General features: G+C 42.9%; 1 protein-coding gene across 1 annotated transcript in view; it reads right to left on the reverse strand.

The window, feature by feature from the left end:
- Window positions 1-11281: 11281 nt before the first annotated feature.
- dennd4c (DENN/MADD domain containing 4C) overlaps window positions 11282-13853 on the reverse strand; it is a 56225-nt gene continuing 53653 nt past the window's right edge. Inside the window, exon 34 of the mRNA XM_083640711.1 lies at window positions 11282-13665. Coding sequence (XP_083496837.1) covers window positions 13529-13665 — 137 coding nt within the window. The 3' untranslated portion in view covers window positions 11282-13528. The remainder of the gene's footprint in view (window positions 13666-13853) is intronic.

Here is a 13853-nt window from a genome sequence, read left to right on the forward strand (position 1 = left end):
GCTTTTACATGAATACCTCACATTCACCCATTCACACCGACAGGGTCTGCAGCCATGCAAGGCGCTAACTGCTCATCGGGAGCAGTTGGGGCAGGGGTTACCAACCCTTTTTGGCTTGTGACCTGATTTTGACGTCACAAAAATCTAGGGACTGTAGGCATTCAAATTCCGGTACAACATCGATAATATCATCAGTGACATCATCAGTGATGTCACATGTAACAGTATGCTTCTTTTTCCCCTCAGAATTCTGACTTTAATCTGAGAATTCTGACTTTAATCTCAAAATTCTGACTTTATTTTCAGAATTCTGACTCTATTCTCAGAATCCTGATTTAAAGTTATAATCTCAAACATTTTTCATAAAAAAAAAAAAAAAGTAAAGTCACTATCTATCTGATAGTGAGCCCATTGACAGTTTGGATCTCACATGCAATTACCACTCATCGCCATAGGTGTCACGCAAACAAAACTGAAATCATTTTCGCTTGTTATGAAACAATCTAAATTTAATAGTGATGCCTCACATCTTACCTATACAGATGAGACCAAAGCCGAGTGAATCGGCGAGTGCTCTCTTGTTGTTTATAGAGTCTCTCTCCGTGACAGAAAGACGCAGAAGTGAAACGAAACGGTTTACGGCAGCTGCCTAGCAACAGACCCTTAACAAGAAGAACGGCTTTCCTCGCGACTTCCTGGGGCTTTCTACTCTTTCCGTGCCGGAGAGAGACTCTATAAACAACAAGAGAACACCCGCCAATTGGTCTTATTCAATTCGCTTTGGTCTCATCTGCTGTTATAGGTGAGATGTGAGGCATCACTATTAAATTTAGACTGTTTCATAACAAGCGAAATGTTGCTCGTAGTTGCTTTAAAGTGAAAGTGATCATCTCTAAGATTTCAGTTTTGTTTTGTTAACTCGGAACTATTAAGAAAATAGCAAGTGACCCTAATCATCTTTGCTAGTTTTAAATTGTGTGTGGTGTAAAAAAAGACAAAAGAAAAAAACTACCCTATTTGAATTCCAGGCCCTACGTTTGGGAACGACTGAGCTAGGGGTTCAGTGTCTACCTCCTGAGCTAATACCGCCCCTACTTTTCTACTTTCTCTAATTGTAAGTTCTTGTCCCCCTGGAAGCCCCTGCAGTACTCCTCCTGGCTCGTGGTCCATGGAGCCCACATTGAGAACCACTGCTTTAAACCACCAAATTACTGAGAAGACAGGGCGAGAGTGAAATATAAAGCAAACACTATATACAGACACACAAAAGCAGGAGATGATATTGCTTTGTTTTTTTAGTTTTTAGTTTAGTCTCTCATGTTATATTATGTTCAGCTCACCAGCCTTTTCTTCATGTCCATGCTTGCATTCAGCTTCCAGTGGGCTGAAACCTGAAGCAATGAGAAAATGTGTCATACCGTAACCATGCAAATATTCAGCACCTACACATTGTCATCAACAGGTGGCAGTCTTCTCCAAGTCACAGGACTGTTCTGGCAGCACCATAGGGCAGCGCCTTGGCAGACTGAACACCAGTAGAGGAACACATCTCCACAAAAAAGCTTTTGAGATACCCCTCCCCGAGGTAGAACAAAGCACAACCATGTTTTTCTTTTTCTTTTTTTCTTTCATAACGTTATGTCTAGTTTTTTAAATGGATGGTTGTATGAAATTTAGTTTATTGCAAAATTAGTTTATTTGGTTGGTGGTTGGATCCTCCGCAAAACAGAAAATAGTGAAAATGTGGGCTTCTCCAAAATGGACAGCATCTGCCTTATCACATTTATCTCTGGAAATAATGATCAGAATTTCAACAAATTTGGACTGGATGTAACACACAGTTATTTCATACAAAGCAAACATTTCATTGATACCTTTCTCCATTTCGGAAATGTATAAACTTAAACACATGAATTATAGGCAGTAACTGAATAGGAAATAAAAAATCCAAACATCAACCAAAAAATTTGCATACCATCCATCTCAAAAATGATATTAAAGTTAGGAAAAACATGGTTTGTTCTAACTCAGGAAGGGGTATCTCAACTTTTAGGAGCCAGTTCCTCTACTACAAGTCTTTCAGTTTCATCACTATCTCACTCTACTTCAATTGCTTATATACTGCTGGCTGCTTTAGTTTTTGTGAGAAGCCAAAATTAGACAGAACTAGTGCAGTGCCTGTTCTGAGCATGCTCAGTTGCAATGGTGAGATGAGACGTGCCATGTGACTGTCTGTCCGTCTGTTTGTCTGTCAGACATTTTTTAACCTGATGAAGGTCGATAGACCGAAACGTCGTTAATTAAAGTTTAAAGTTTTTTTTGCTAGTAATTGACAGTGTGCGGGACTCCTCTTTATTTCTCTCATATGTCTGTCAGACATGCCATGTGCCTGTCTGTAAGTGAGACATGCCATGTGTCTGTCTGTCTGCCTGTCAGTCAGATGTGCCATGTGCCTGTCTGTCAGTCAGATGTGCCATGTGCCTGTCTGTCAGTCAGATGTGCCATGTGCCTGTCTGTCAGTGTCAGTTGGCTCTCACCATCATGTACTGCTGCACGGTGAGTGGTTTCAGCAGCAGCTCGACATCCTGCTGGATGTAGCAGGACATCCTCGTGAAGTTCATCATGTTCACCCAGTTCCTGGGCTGCCCATTCACCAGGATCTGACCTTTCACCCCTGTTTGCCTACACACACACACACACACACACACACACACACACACACACACAAACACAAACACACACACACACACACACACACGCACGCACGACGCACGCACGCACGCATTTTCCGATCTTGACTATCAACAATAGTCTGCTTTGGTTTTATTTTGCAAATTACAATATATATTTTCAACTGCGTCCCATGCATGCAGTCACTTCATGTGTGTAGAACGATAAGGCACAGCCTTGGTGTACTAATGTAAAAGTATTTTAGGTATAAATGACCCCGTAGTGCAGGGGTGTCCAAACTTTTTGGAATGGGGGCCAGATTAGATAATGTGAAAAATACCGGGGGGCCAGCATATAAAAATCCATATACAATACAATTGTAGGGTACTCTTAAGGATTTTGTTTACCATAGTTCCGCCTGTGTTGTTCCTATAGGTGCGTGTCTACAAACTGTATGATAGTGCTGTCATCATTTGGTGAATGGGAAAAAAACACAAAGTGAACTTGCTTGGTTAACCAATACTGTGTGGAGGGCCACAAATAGGATATTTTGAGAGACAAGCTGCGGGCCGCTTAAAATCGTTCTGCAGGCCGCAATTGGCCCCCGGGCCGGACTTTGGACATGTCTGCCATAGTGGGTCTTGGCTCTTACCTGAATCCAGCCAGAATGTTCATTAGGGTGGACTTCCCAGACCCTGAAGGCCCCATGATGCCTATCAGCTCCCCGCTAGAGAACCTCCCAGACATGGACTTCAGCAAGGGGACATCTGGAAACAACCAAAAACTGACCACATCAATATGACCAAGACCAACAAAGAAAGATCACATTATATGCTAAGTAGACCAGCTTATACAAAAACTTAGGTCAAGCCTTTGCCTTTGTTTTCTGTTCTCGTCTCAGGAAATACATTTTGTATATACTATATATATATTTATAAAATGGCTCTCTCAAATCAAGCAATCTGATTGGTTCACAGCCATTGTATAATTCCAGTAACCGAGTTCAATAACCCATGGCCATGGGTTATTGGTTGCCATGGCAACTCTCTTACTAAGAGAGTAATAATAAGGCTTACCTCAAATGACAACGTAGAAAAAAAAATGGCGGAGACAGCTGTCAGATCCTTGTGAATCGATCTTCGCTTATAACTTTACTAATACTTCGCAGAAAATGATGTTTTGTACAAGAATAGATGCGGGCTAATGTCTTCTTTGCAAAAGAAAGGCTGTTAACTCCGCATTTAACCCCGCATTTAACCCCGTTACGTTAGTTGGTGTCGGGCAAGCCCTGAGAATGCAACGCTGCGCTCGAGCTGCCTGGGTTTCCAGAAAGCTCTCAGCCAGCCGCCAGGATTGGCCAATGTCGACTTCAGTCTCCAGAACGATCCAATCAAATCACCCGCACGTCTATCTTCTTGCTAGAGGTCCCGCCTTACAGTAGTGTTTCAACTGACTCTCAGAATACCATGCCAGTCGGACTTATAGTGTTATTATTATTATATTATTATACTTGGAACCCTTTTATAAAAGCAATATAGCACTCGAGCAGCGTGTGTTGTGGAATATATCCCCCTGCTCAGTTGTTATCCCACTCGGCCTGCGGCCTCGTGGGATAACAACTGATCAGGGGGATATATTCACCACAACACACTTGCTCTCGTGATATATTGCTTAATTATAAAACGGCTCTCTCAAATCAAGCAATCTGATTGGCTCACAGCTGTGGTATATTTAGCGTATACCACTCAAATATACCACAGTTAGAGTCGCATCCCGGAACACCCCGCCTCTGAGAAAACAAAAGGTAGCTAGCTAGCCTCTTAGCCTCGCAAACGGGAGCTCTGCTCTACAATACCCTACCAGAGTGCCTTGCAGTAGTGTTTACTGTCGTCTCCTGCTAGTGACGTCATCAGTACACGAGCGAGAATGGAGATGGACTGTACAGGGAGTGTCGTAGAGGTAAAACATAGACATAAAAGAAAGATGGACACCGTCTCAGCTCTCTAATAGTGACATAGTGATTGCATGCGTGCGTGTGTGTGTGTGTGTGTGTGTGTGTGTGTGTGTGTATGTGCGGTGCATGTGTGTGTGTGTGTGTGTGTGTGTAGTGGTTCTCAAAGAGGGGTCCGGGGACCCCCAAGGGTCCTTGAAGGGGTTCCAGGGGATCCCCCGCAAAAAGCGGGGCAAATTATTTCCACTATAATTAACACAATGACAGAATGTATGACTGTTTTGGTCATGGGTTTTGTGATAGGAATTCAGAGCATCTAACGTTAATTATTCATTAATTGTTCACTGATTAGTTATTTGTTATTATTAATCACAGTTGTTCATATGTAAAGTATAACCACTCGCTTAGCTATTAACTCACGTTAAATGTGACTCGCGGTTGAAATGTAGACTTTGGGGATCGAACACGGGCCTCCAGGGTGAAAGGCAAATGTTTACGCCCTCCATCCACACCGCCCACAAAACCCCCTTACTGGCCACCACACTATTTCAATAGCAGACTCTATGACGTGTATAACGTTGTTAATATACACTTCTAGAAATGTGATATGAAACGTATTTTGTTTCAGAAACATGATTTCTACGGACCCGTGGATTGCAGAAACGTATGCTGACATTTTATTCTGGTGACCAAGCAGGTGTTACCTCTCCTTCTCCAGAAGGGTCCCTCCTGGATGGTGTAGGAGAGGTCGGTGAACTCCAGGTCCATTGCTGCTGAGCATTTGGGCAGGTTGGAGAAGAACTGTGCTTTAGTGATCCGGTTCTCCACCACCAGATGGTGAGGCTGGCCACCACCGTGAGACTTCACGACCTCCTCCTTGGGGACATTCGCATACTTTGAATCTGCCATAACTTCCTGCATGCGGGGAGAGAGGAAAGGGACAGGAGAGAGGGAGAGAGAGATGAGAGTAAAAGACTATAGAGTGATGTTTATCAGTAAATAATACTGAGAAACAATTTCTGAATGTACCCTGGGCCTCTGGGTAGTGCAACGGTAAAAACACTCGCCTACCAATGCAGATACCCAGGTTCAATTCCTAGCGGTACTTCTGGTTTGGCAAATGTTCCTACAGACACAATTGGCCGTGTCTGCGGGTGGGAAGCCGGTGGGATATGAGTCCTGGTCGCTGCACTAGCGCCTCCTATGGTCGGTCGGGTGTTTGTTTGGGGGGAGGGGAACTGGGGGGATAGTGTGATCCTCCCGGGGGCACTAGGGGGGCCTCAGCAAATTAATGGAAATGCTTAAAAATTTAAATATCTGTATGGGGAAGAAAATGATTCCGCACACACACACGCACACGCACACACACACACACACACACACACACACACACACACACACACACACACAGGGTACATCACACTTTATAACTTTTCATCCACCATCAAGGCTGACATTCAGGGGAGTAGGCCTAAGTGTTGACAGGGTGACGTGACTCTTCTAGGCTTTGAGAAATAGACTAAATGAGTCATGGACGGCACGGTGCCTCAGTGGTTAGCACTGTTGCCTCACAGCAAGAAGGTCCCGGGTTCAAACCCCGGTCTGTCCCAGGTCCCTTCTGTGTGGAGTTTGCATGTTGTCCCCGTGTGCTCCAGTTTCCTCCCACCACCAAAAGACATGTAGGCTATGTTAGGGTTACTAGCCCTGTCAGTGCCCCTGACCAAGGCAATAGACCCTTCTCACGGGGGCCATTTTGTGTCGAAAAGGCAGGGTAAACACAGGTGCAAGCAAAACACTAATGAGGGTTTCAAACTGCCATGATTGGAATTTGGAAACCCTCATTAGTGTTTTGCTTGCACCTGTGTTTTTTTATGCCTTTTCAACACAAAATGGCACCTGTGAAAATGGTCTAAGGCAACAAGAACTGGCGTTCGTCCCCGGGCGCTGCACTGCGGCTGCCCACTGCTCCTACAGTAGTTCTAGGAAGGTTCTGAGTAGGGGATGGGTCAAATACAGAGGATGAATTTCCCCATGGGGATGAATAAAGCATAACTTAACTTAACTGTTAAGAGATGTAGAAGTTCACATAGCAGTTTGGTTACAATTCCGAGGGTCAAGGTCAGTGAACATGTTATCAGCTGAGTCGCTGTGTGCTATGCAGAGGGCCTGTGGCTGTGAGAATAGGGGTTGAATAGATGTGAGAATAGGCGTTGTCTGCCAGGAAGAATTTGACTGAATATGTAACTAAATTGTGTGTAAACTGTTCCAGTACACATGTACGATACTTGTTTTCATCAAACGCAGATTCCAGGAATCTCCTGGAAAGATTCCAGGAAAATCTGTTTCTTCTGTGCCATGGCCAACATCTCCCCATCCCATTTTCTTTTATTTAACTGTGCACTCTGTTTATGTTCTTTGGGTGTGTATGTCTATACTTGAAAAAATAAGAGTAAATATATGATGAATAATGATTGCTATCAAATCTGATGAACCATTACGACTCTCAATAAAAACCTAAAATGTGAAACGCAAGATAACTTCCTTTTACGAGTTTATTGGCAGGTAGGTGTGTGGTGTACAGGAAACAAACAATATCCACAGACACAGGCAACAATGCAGTCATAACACTACTAACTGTACATACTGTAACTGATTGAAATAGGACCGCAAACTCGGGTAAAGTAACCTGTGCAACCTGGGTTGTAGAGATTGTAGAATACTTATACAGTATAACTAGCCATTAGTTACAACTATTAGGCCTAATTGCATAAGCTTTATGCAGTCACAGTGTGTTGCACAAACAATGCAATTCCAATTTCAAAACATGCTGTAAAGCCTCCATCTGCACTGTGCAGTCCCACTGCACAAATTATAGCCTATATGTGAGGTCTCTCTCTTTCTGTCACACACACACACACACACACACACACACACACACACACACACACACACACACCACGTGCGCACCCACACACACACACCACGCACGCGCCCGCACACACCACACACACACACACCACGCACGCACGCACGCACGGACACACACACACACACACACACACACACACACACACACACACACACACACACACACATGCACGCACTGTAGCACCGCATAATTACGCATTGGTGGAAGTGAAAACAGGCTATTTGAAATAGACATACCCAAGAGATCATCACTTCACTATTAATATGATGCACAAATTATATTAAAGGCAAAGATACAAGCCTTGTGGGGGAGGGCACAACAAAAAAGATGGGGGGGGGGGGGGCATGCACACACACACACACTGTGGCACCGTGCGTCATTACGCATTGGTGGAAGTGAAAACATAGGCTATTTGAAATAGACATATACCGAAGATCATCACTTCACTATTAATCTGATGCTTAAATTTAATAAAAGGCAAAGATATATACAGCCAGCGCTTATCTGGCCTGTGTGGGGGAGGGCACAATAACTCTTTCGAGTCGGGAATGCCCCCGTGCACATAGGCACTCAATGACGTAAGCACGAGCAAGGCATTCAGCCTCACCAATTAAACAATTAACGACCTTCTATTCAGCAGATGCGGAGTCTATCATGCATGTTGTTAACCTATATCACCAACATAAACTTATCGATTATCACAATTAGAATTAACTGTAACATAAACAATCATGTCATTCATGATATTACACAGGTCTCAAGGACCTGAAGGACGCACAGATCTGGACGGCAGAAACAACCTGCACTCTCGAGTCCTCACTCGCGCTCACCTTTTGCTGCGCGTGTCAACTACAGCGCACGCCCGCAGCCCGCTACTCAGAGCGCACCCTTGGTAAACGGCCCTGATAAACGGCTTTTTCCATATCCCTCATAATTCATAATTTTGTGTAGGCTAGAAGTTGCCTAGTAGATAAACAAAACAAAAAAATCAACGAAGCCAGCCCCTCCACAGCGACACCGAGCACCAAACACTCAAGAAGTATTGAGAAAACTGATGACTTAAAGCAAGAATTGTCACATTCGTTGAAAATCTCATTCTCCCATGTCTGCAGCGGACGAACTCAAGTCCATGCTGTCGGATCGATGCTCATAAATTATAGTTATTACAAGTTTAATACGAGTAACGCTAGTTTAATAGAAGACATAGGTAGGCTACATACAACGAAAAAGGTTGGGGACCAGTGACCACTAGGCCTACTGGACATGGACACCAAATGGATAAGAGAATTGAAAGCACTGCAGCACAAACATAGTTACAGTCTGCAATACCACCGATGGCAGGCTAAGTGAGATTGACATAGCATTAAAACAAAAAATAAATAGGCTAAATAACAGAGCATAGCTCTTACCAGTTACCAATGTGTCGGGGAGCTGTCACAGGTGCGTGCGTAATGATGCTCGAGGCTCGAGTAGGATGTCTCTGGCTGTCTCAAGGCGGCGACAGTTAGGCCAGACTAGCAACGGAAATGACGCAATTTTTTTTCAGAATAAAGGCATTAAAATTCTCACCCTTAGACAAAAAACTTTTTTTCAGCGAACGAAACGGCAAACATTGTATCAAAATACTCATTGTCATGTTAAGATTTCATATGGAGTGAATGTGTGGCTGTAAAGCTTTACTCAAAATTAATATGAAGGTTAACGTTGCAATAATAGTCTATTTTGAAAATCATAAAGCGGAAGTCATTACATTCTGGCTGTCTTGACGCGCACGTATAACTATCGATGCTGGAATTGCTGCGTGCGGCGCCCAGCAGGACGAATCAGCCACCCAGTCTGCCACCCAAAAATGCGTAACCCCGCGGCAGTTAACTAGTAGGCTATGAGTTGTGCCAACAATAAACGTTAATATCTCAAAAAGTAATATACATCACATCGCTTATAGGCTATATTTTGACATTCTGAGTGAGAACAGAAGTAGCTCAAGAGTTTGATGTAGGCTATAATATGCATGTCGTGTTAAAGTTGTGTGAACTGTCACAGTTTTAAATTGTAAACACGGTCAGCCGGCAAGAGACAGACGCTCAAACTCAGGCTCCATAGGGTTACATTGCCGTTGCCACCCAGTGACGCGGTTTGTTTACCAAAATGCTCCTCGGCTACAGCTCAGGTGAGCTCTGGCAGAGAGCAACAAATAATTCAGCCCGTAACTAAGGCTCCAACTTATAAAGCCTATAAGAAAATAATTACTTAAATTGTTTATATAGTAAGACAATGATATTGCTAGAAAGATTTGTGGCTAAGTAGCCTAACCATAATTCTGCATAGTCAAATATATTTCATTTTTCATGTAGGCCTTGGCCTATCGAATAATGAAACCCTTAATGATAAGCCAAAGCATATTACATGCAAACATATTAATTAAGTCCATTCATTTAGTTTGAACTTTTTTTCATCTTGCAGATATTTAGGCTACAGTCGTCATCTAGTGATTGCAGAATTTGATGTTTTAATGCCGATGCACACATTTTTCCACCTAATTTCAGAGTGGAACATCGTCTCTCCTGTAATTAACACATTATTATACTGTGATCGTGCTGATGGCCTCAAATGCAGCACAATGCTTTTCAAAATTAATGTTTTCTTTAGCCTATTATAATTTTCTTTAAAACCAAACTGATGATCAGGACTGTTGCAACCAGCCTGACCTTGCTGCGACAGTGCGACACACTCCTCCAGCAGCCCCCCCCCCCCCTCAAGGCCAGCACGCCCTGAAGGTATGCAGCGTGGGCGTGCATGGGACAAAGTTACTCACAGGCAACGAGATGTATTTCAGTCAAACACGCACTGGAGAGATAAAAATGACACCTGCACATTTCGCAAATATGTTGTTATAAAATAATATTAATAAAATAATAATAATAAATATACTAGGACACACTTTTTTTTGGCTAGTAGGCATATAGTTAAAAAAAATCTACTAGCTCAAAATTGTCAGTTAACTGAAAGACAAAATGCTAGGTAAAGGCAAGTCAACACAGATGAGACTTTTGAGGAGCTCCCACTGCCTGAAGAAGTAGCCTAATCCTACCTTTGGAATATATGCGAGAAGCGCCCGGCTAGCGGGGTAACCTTTGGATACAACTCTCGCTCGGCAGCATTAGCCAGCAACTTTGTTTCACTAATGGGGACAACAGATCACACACCTGCAATTGTAAAGCACATTGGCAAACGACGTCACATGCTTTGTTCCAAGTTCTTGTCTAAAGACAACTTTTTCACCTCAGTCAATTCTCTGGAGCTAGACATCTCATTTGTAAAAAGCGTGATGATCATCAGAGTGATGATGATGTCACTGTAATGAGAGAGTGATAGCCTATAGCGCCAAGGTTGTCATAATGCTGCAAATGTGGTCTAAATGTGGAGTCCTTGATATGAAAAAGGTTGAGAAGAAAACATGTCAAGTAAACCGATGCTGCATGACAAATTATTTGACAGTACAGAGTGGTAATTTGTACATGCATGGTTTAGACCGGATCTCTAGGTCAGCTATATGGCCTTTTTACAGCACCTGTTTTGAGGAGGTAAAGCAGGAAGAAAAACAGGTGTAACCAATATCATTAATGAGGGACCTGGCACTAGAACACCTAAATGGAATGGAACCATCATTAATGGTAGCCTATTAAAAACAAAAGAAAAAATTACACGGTTTAGTTTTCAATCAGGTCAAACCTCATTTATTGCAGCTCAATTATTGTGTGTAGACATTCAAATCCATTCCACAGGACGGTAAGAGATTTTAAACCATTGGTAAAGAAGAACAGTCTTTTCTGTACATTCTCTGGCTGGGTGCACCTTCACCAATCTGCCACGAGGAGATCACATTTACAAAGTCAGCACATGGTGGAATCCCTTAAGATGCATGTGGGGGGGGGGGGGTTAGTCATAGAAATAGCAATTACTAACTACACTGCAATCCAAATGTCATTGTGGCAATAATACAAAAATAAATAATTGACAAATTCCTTTGAAATGAGGATTTTTGTTTTGGAGAGAAAACAATGTTAATGGTCTGAGGTGATCTGACTGAACGAAGACCCTGCGAGGCGTCGCACTAAATCAAGCCCCACCCTGGGATAAGGTCACATCTTAATCTATGCAGTGCAAATTGAAAATTTTACAATAACATCATTGTATCTGTACAACTCAGCTTCACTCTCCCAAATCCACAATAGGACCATCTACACCCATTTCCCACCAATTCATTGTGGAACTGAGAAAACTGTTGCAGCACTTGTTTCTGCTTTGTTACAGCATTTTCTGGAATGTCATCTTGACAGATTCTCTCTTCCTTGACACAGTATCAGCAGTATGAAAAAGCCCTTAGCCGTATATGTGCCATATAAAGGTCTATTACTATTACCACTGCAAATATTAAAAAAATAATGAAGAGGCATTATACACTACTGTGCGTAAACCTTAAAAGCTATCTTGTCAGCAAATAGTATGATATATGACCAATTTAAAAACCCTTGCTGGTTTAACTGTCCAAGGGAACCTTGCTTCTATGCTACAACAGGACTATATTAGAGTCAGTGAATAAGGAATAACCCAAGCATGTGTGAGATACAATTCTAATCTATCATAACAGTAAGCCATGTTATCGGAGCAAGTACAGTATAATACTGTTAAAAATGCAGATATTAAAAAACATGAGTTGGACTGACTACTGCCATCTCTGTCTCTGCACCAAGCTGTTGCATCTTCCCTCTTTGTCTTGCTTTATAAGGCATGGGAATGGAGACTTTTGTTTGTTTGTTTGTGAAGGCTGTTTTTCAGTAGTTTGGCATGCCATTTCATTTCACTTCCAATACATGGATTCATTATGACCCCCTCTCAAATAATGTATGTGATGGACTCTTGACTTTAGGGAACAATCGTTCTTTAAGACCCGTTTTGAGTGCAGGGCATCTGGAATGTTGTGAAATTTATTTGACTGATTGTCCGTGGCCTCAGTCCTCTCCCATTTAGCCAACACATATTTACACAGAGACAGAGAGAAACCTACTCTGAAACTGTACATTTGCACTGAAACAAACACTAACATTCACAAGACATTCATTGTTAAGACTTGGATCGGTAGAAGTAGTCAAGGCATCAAGACGTCTTGCCTCAAAAATATAGGCAACCATGGTTTCAGACCCCCCCCCCCCCCTCCAAAAAAAATAAAAATAAAAAATAAAAGGTAGAAAATATATACAAAAAGAGAGATGGACTTGAGTTACTGTTTCAGAAAGTGCACAAACAAACAGTTGGGGTCTGTACATGATCCGCTACTCAATCGATCGACTGGGACTGATCTAACCTGGGGATAGTTAGAACAGATTAAGTAATGTGGACAAAAGGCCGCAATACTACTCCAGACTGGGCAGTGACTGCATGATAACACAAACACACACACCTTAGGGACTGCATAACACAAGCGCGCGCACACACACACACACACACACACACACACACACACACACACACACACACACACACACACACACACACACACACACACACACACACACACACACACACACACACACACACACACCTTAGGGACAGCCAACACATTCTGTACAGCTGATAATCATTCTATACACCATGATCTGTAAGGAAAAACAGCCCAACTAGTCCCAAAAGATTCACTTGCACCTTTCCAAGCAGTTCATAGTCCCAGTTAGAGGTATCATCTTGGAAAACCTATGAAAAGCAGAATAAGGCTGTAAAAAAAAAATCAGATAAATGGTAAGGGGAAGAAGTACCATCTTTGGGCAATTGGAGGTGCTCAAATGCAAAAGCTATTTCTCCCTCGCACCCCGGGCCCACCCATCTTATCCTCGTCCCTCCCCTCCCATCTATCTGACGATCCTCGTCTCTCGCACCCGACTCGCCAACATCTGTGTCTCTCCTGCAGGGGGTGACATGGCTCAGATGACGGGGGCTCCGAAGCATTTAAGGCACCACTGGACGCTGGTGGTAGGTGGACGGTCGATGCGGTTCATAGACTTGAGTTGCTCGGGGCTCAGCTCGTCGTAGGCCTGGCGGTACTCTCTGTCGAAGGCCTCTGCAGACACACGGGAATGGAAGGAACGCTCACAAAGTTACGACAGGGGGGGGTACACATCAGGGTGGCTTCAAATTTCACGTTAAATTTAAGACTTTTTAAAACGGTTTATATGAAAGTTAGAATGAAATATGAAACCAATTTCACAATTGAAAAACACATCAAACACATCAAGAACGAAGGCGATT

This window comes from Poromitra crassiceps, assembly GCF_964638095.1.
Source record: "Poromitra crassiceps genome assembly, chromosome: 7".
Classification (NCBI taxonomy): Eukaryota; Metazoa; Chordata; class Actinopteri; order Beryciformes; family Melamphaidae; genus Poromitra; species Poromitra crassiceps.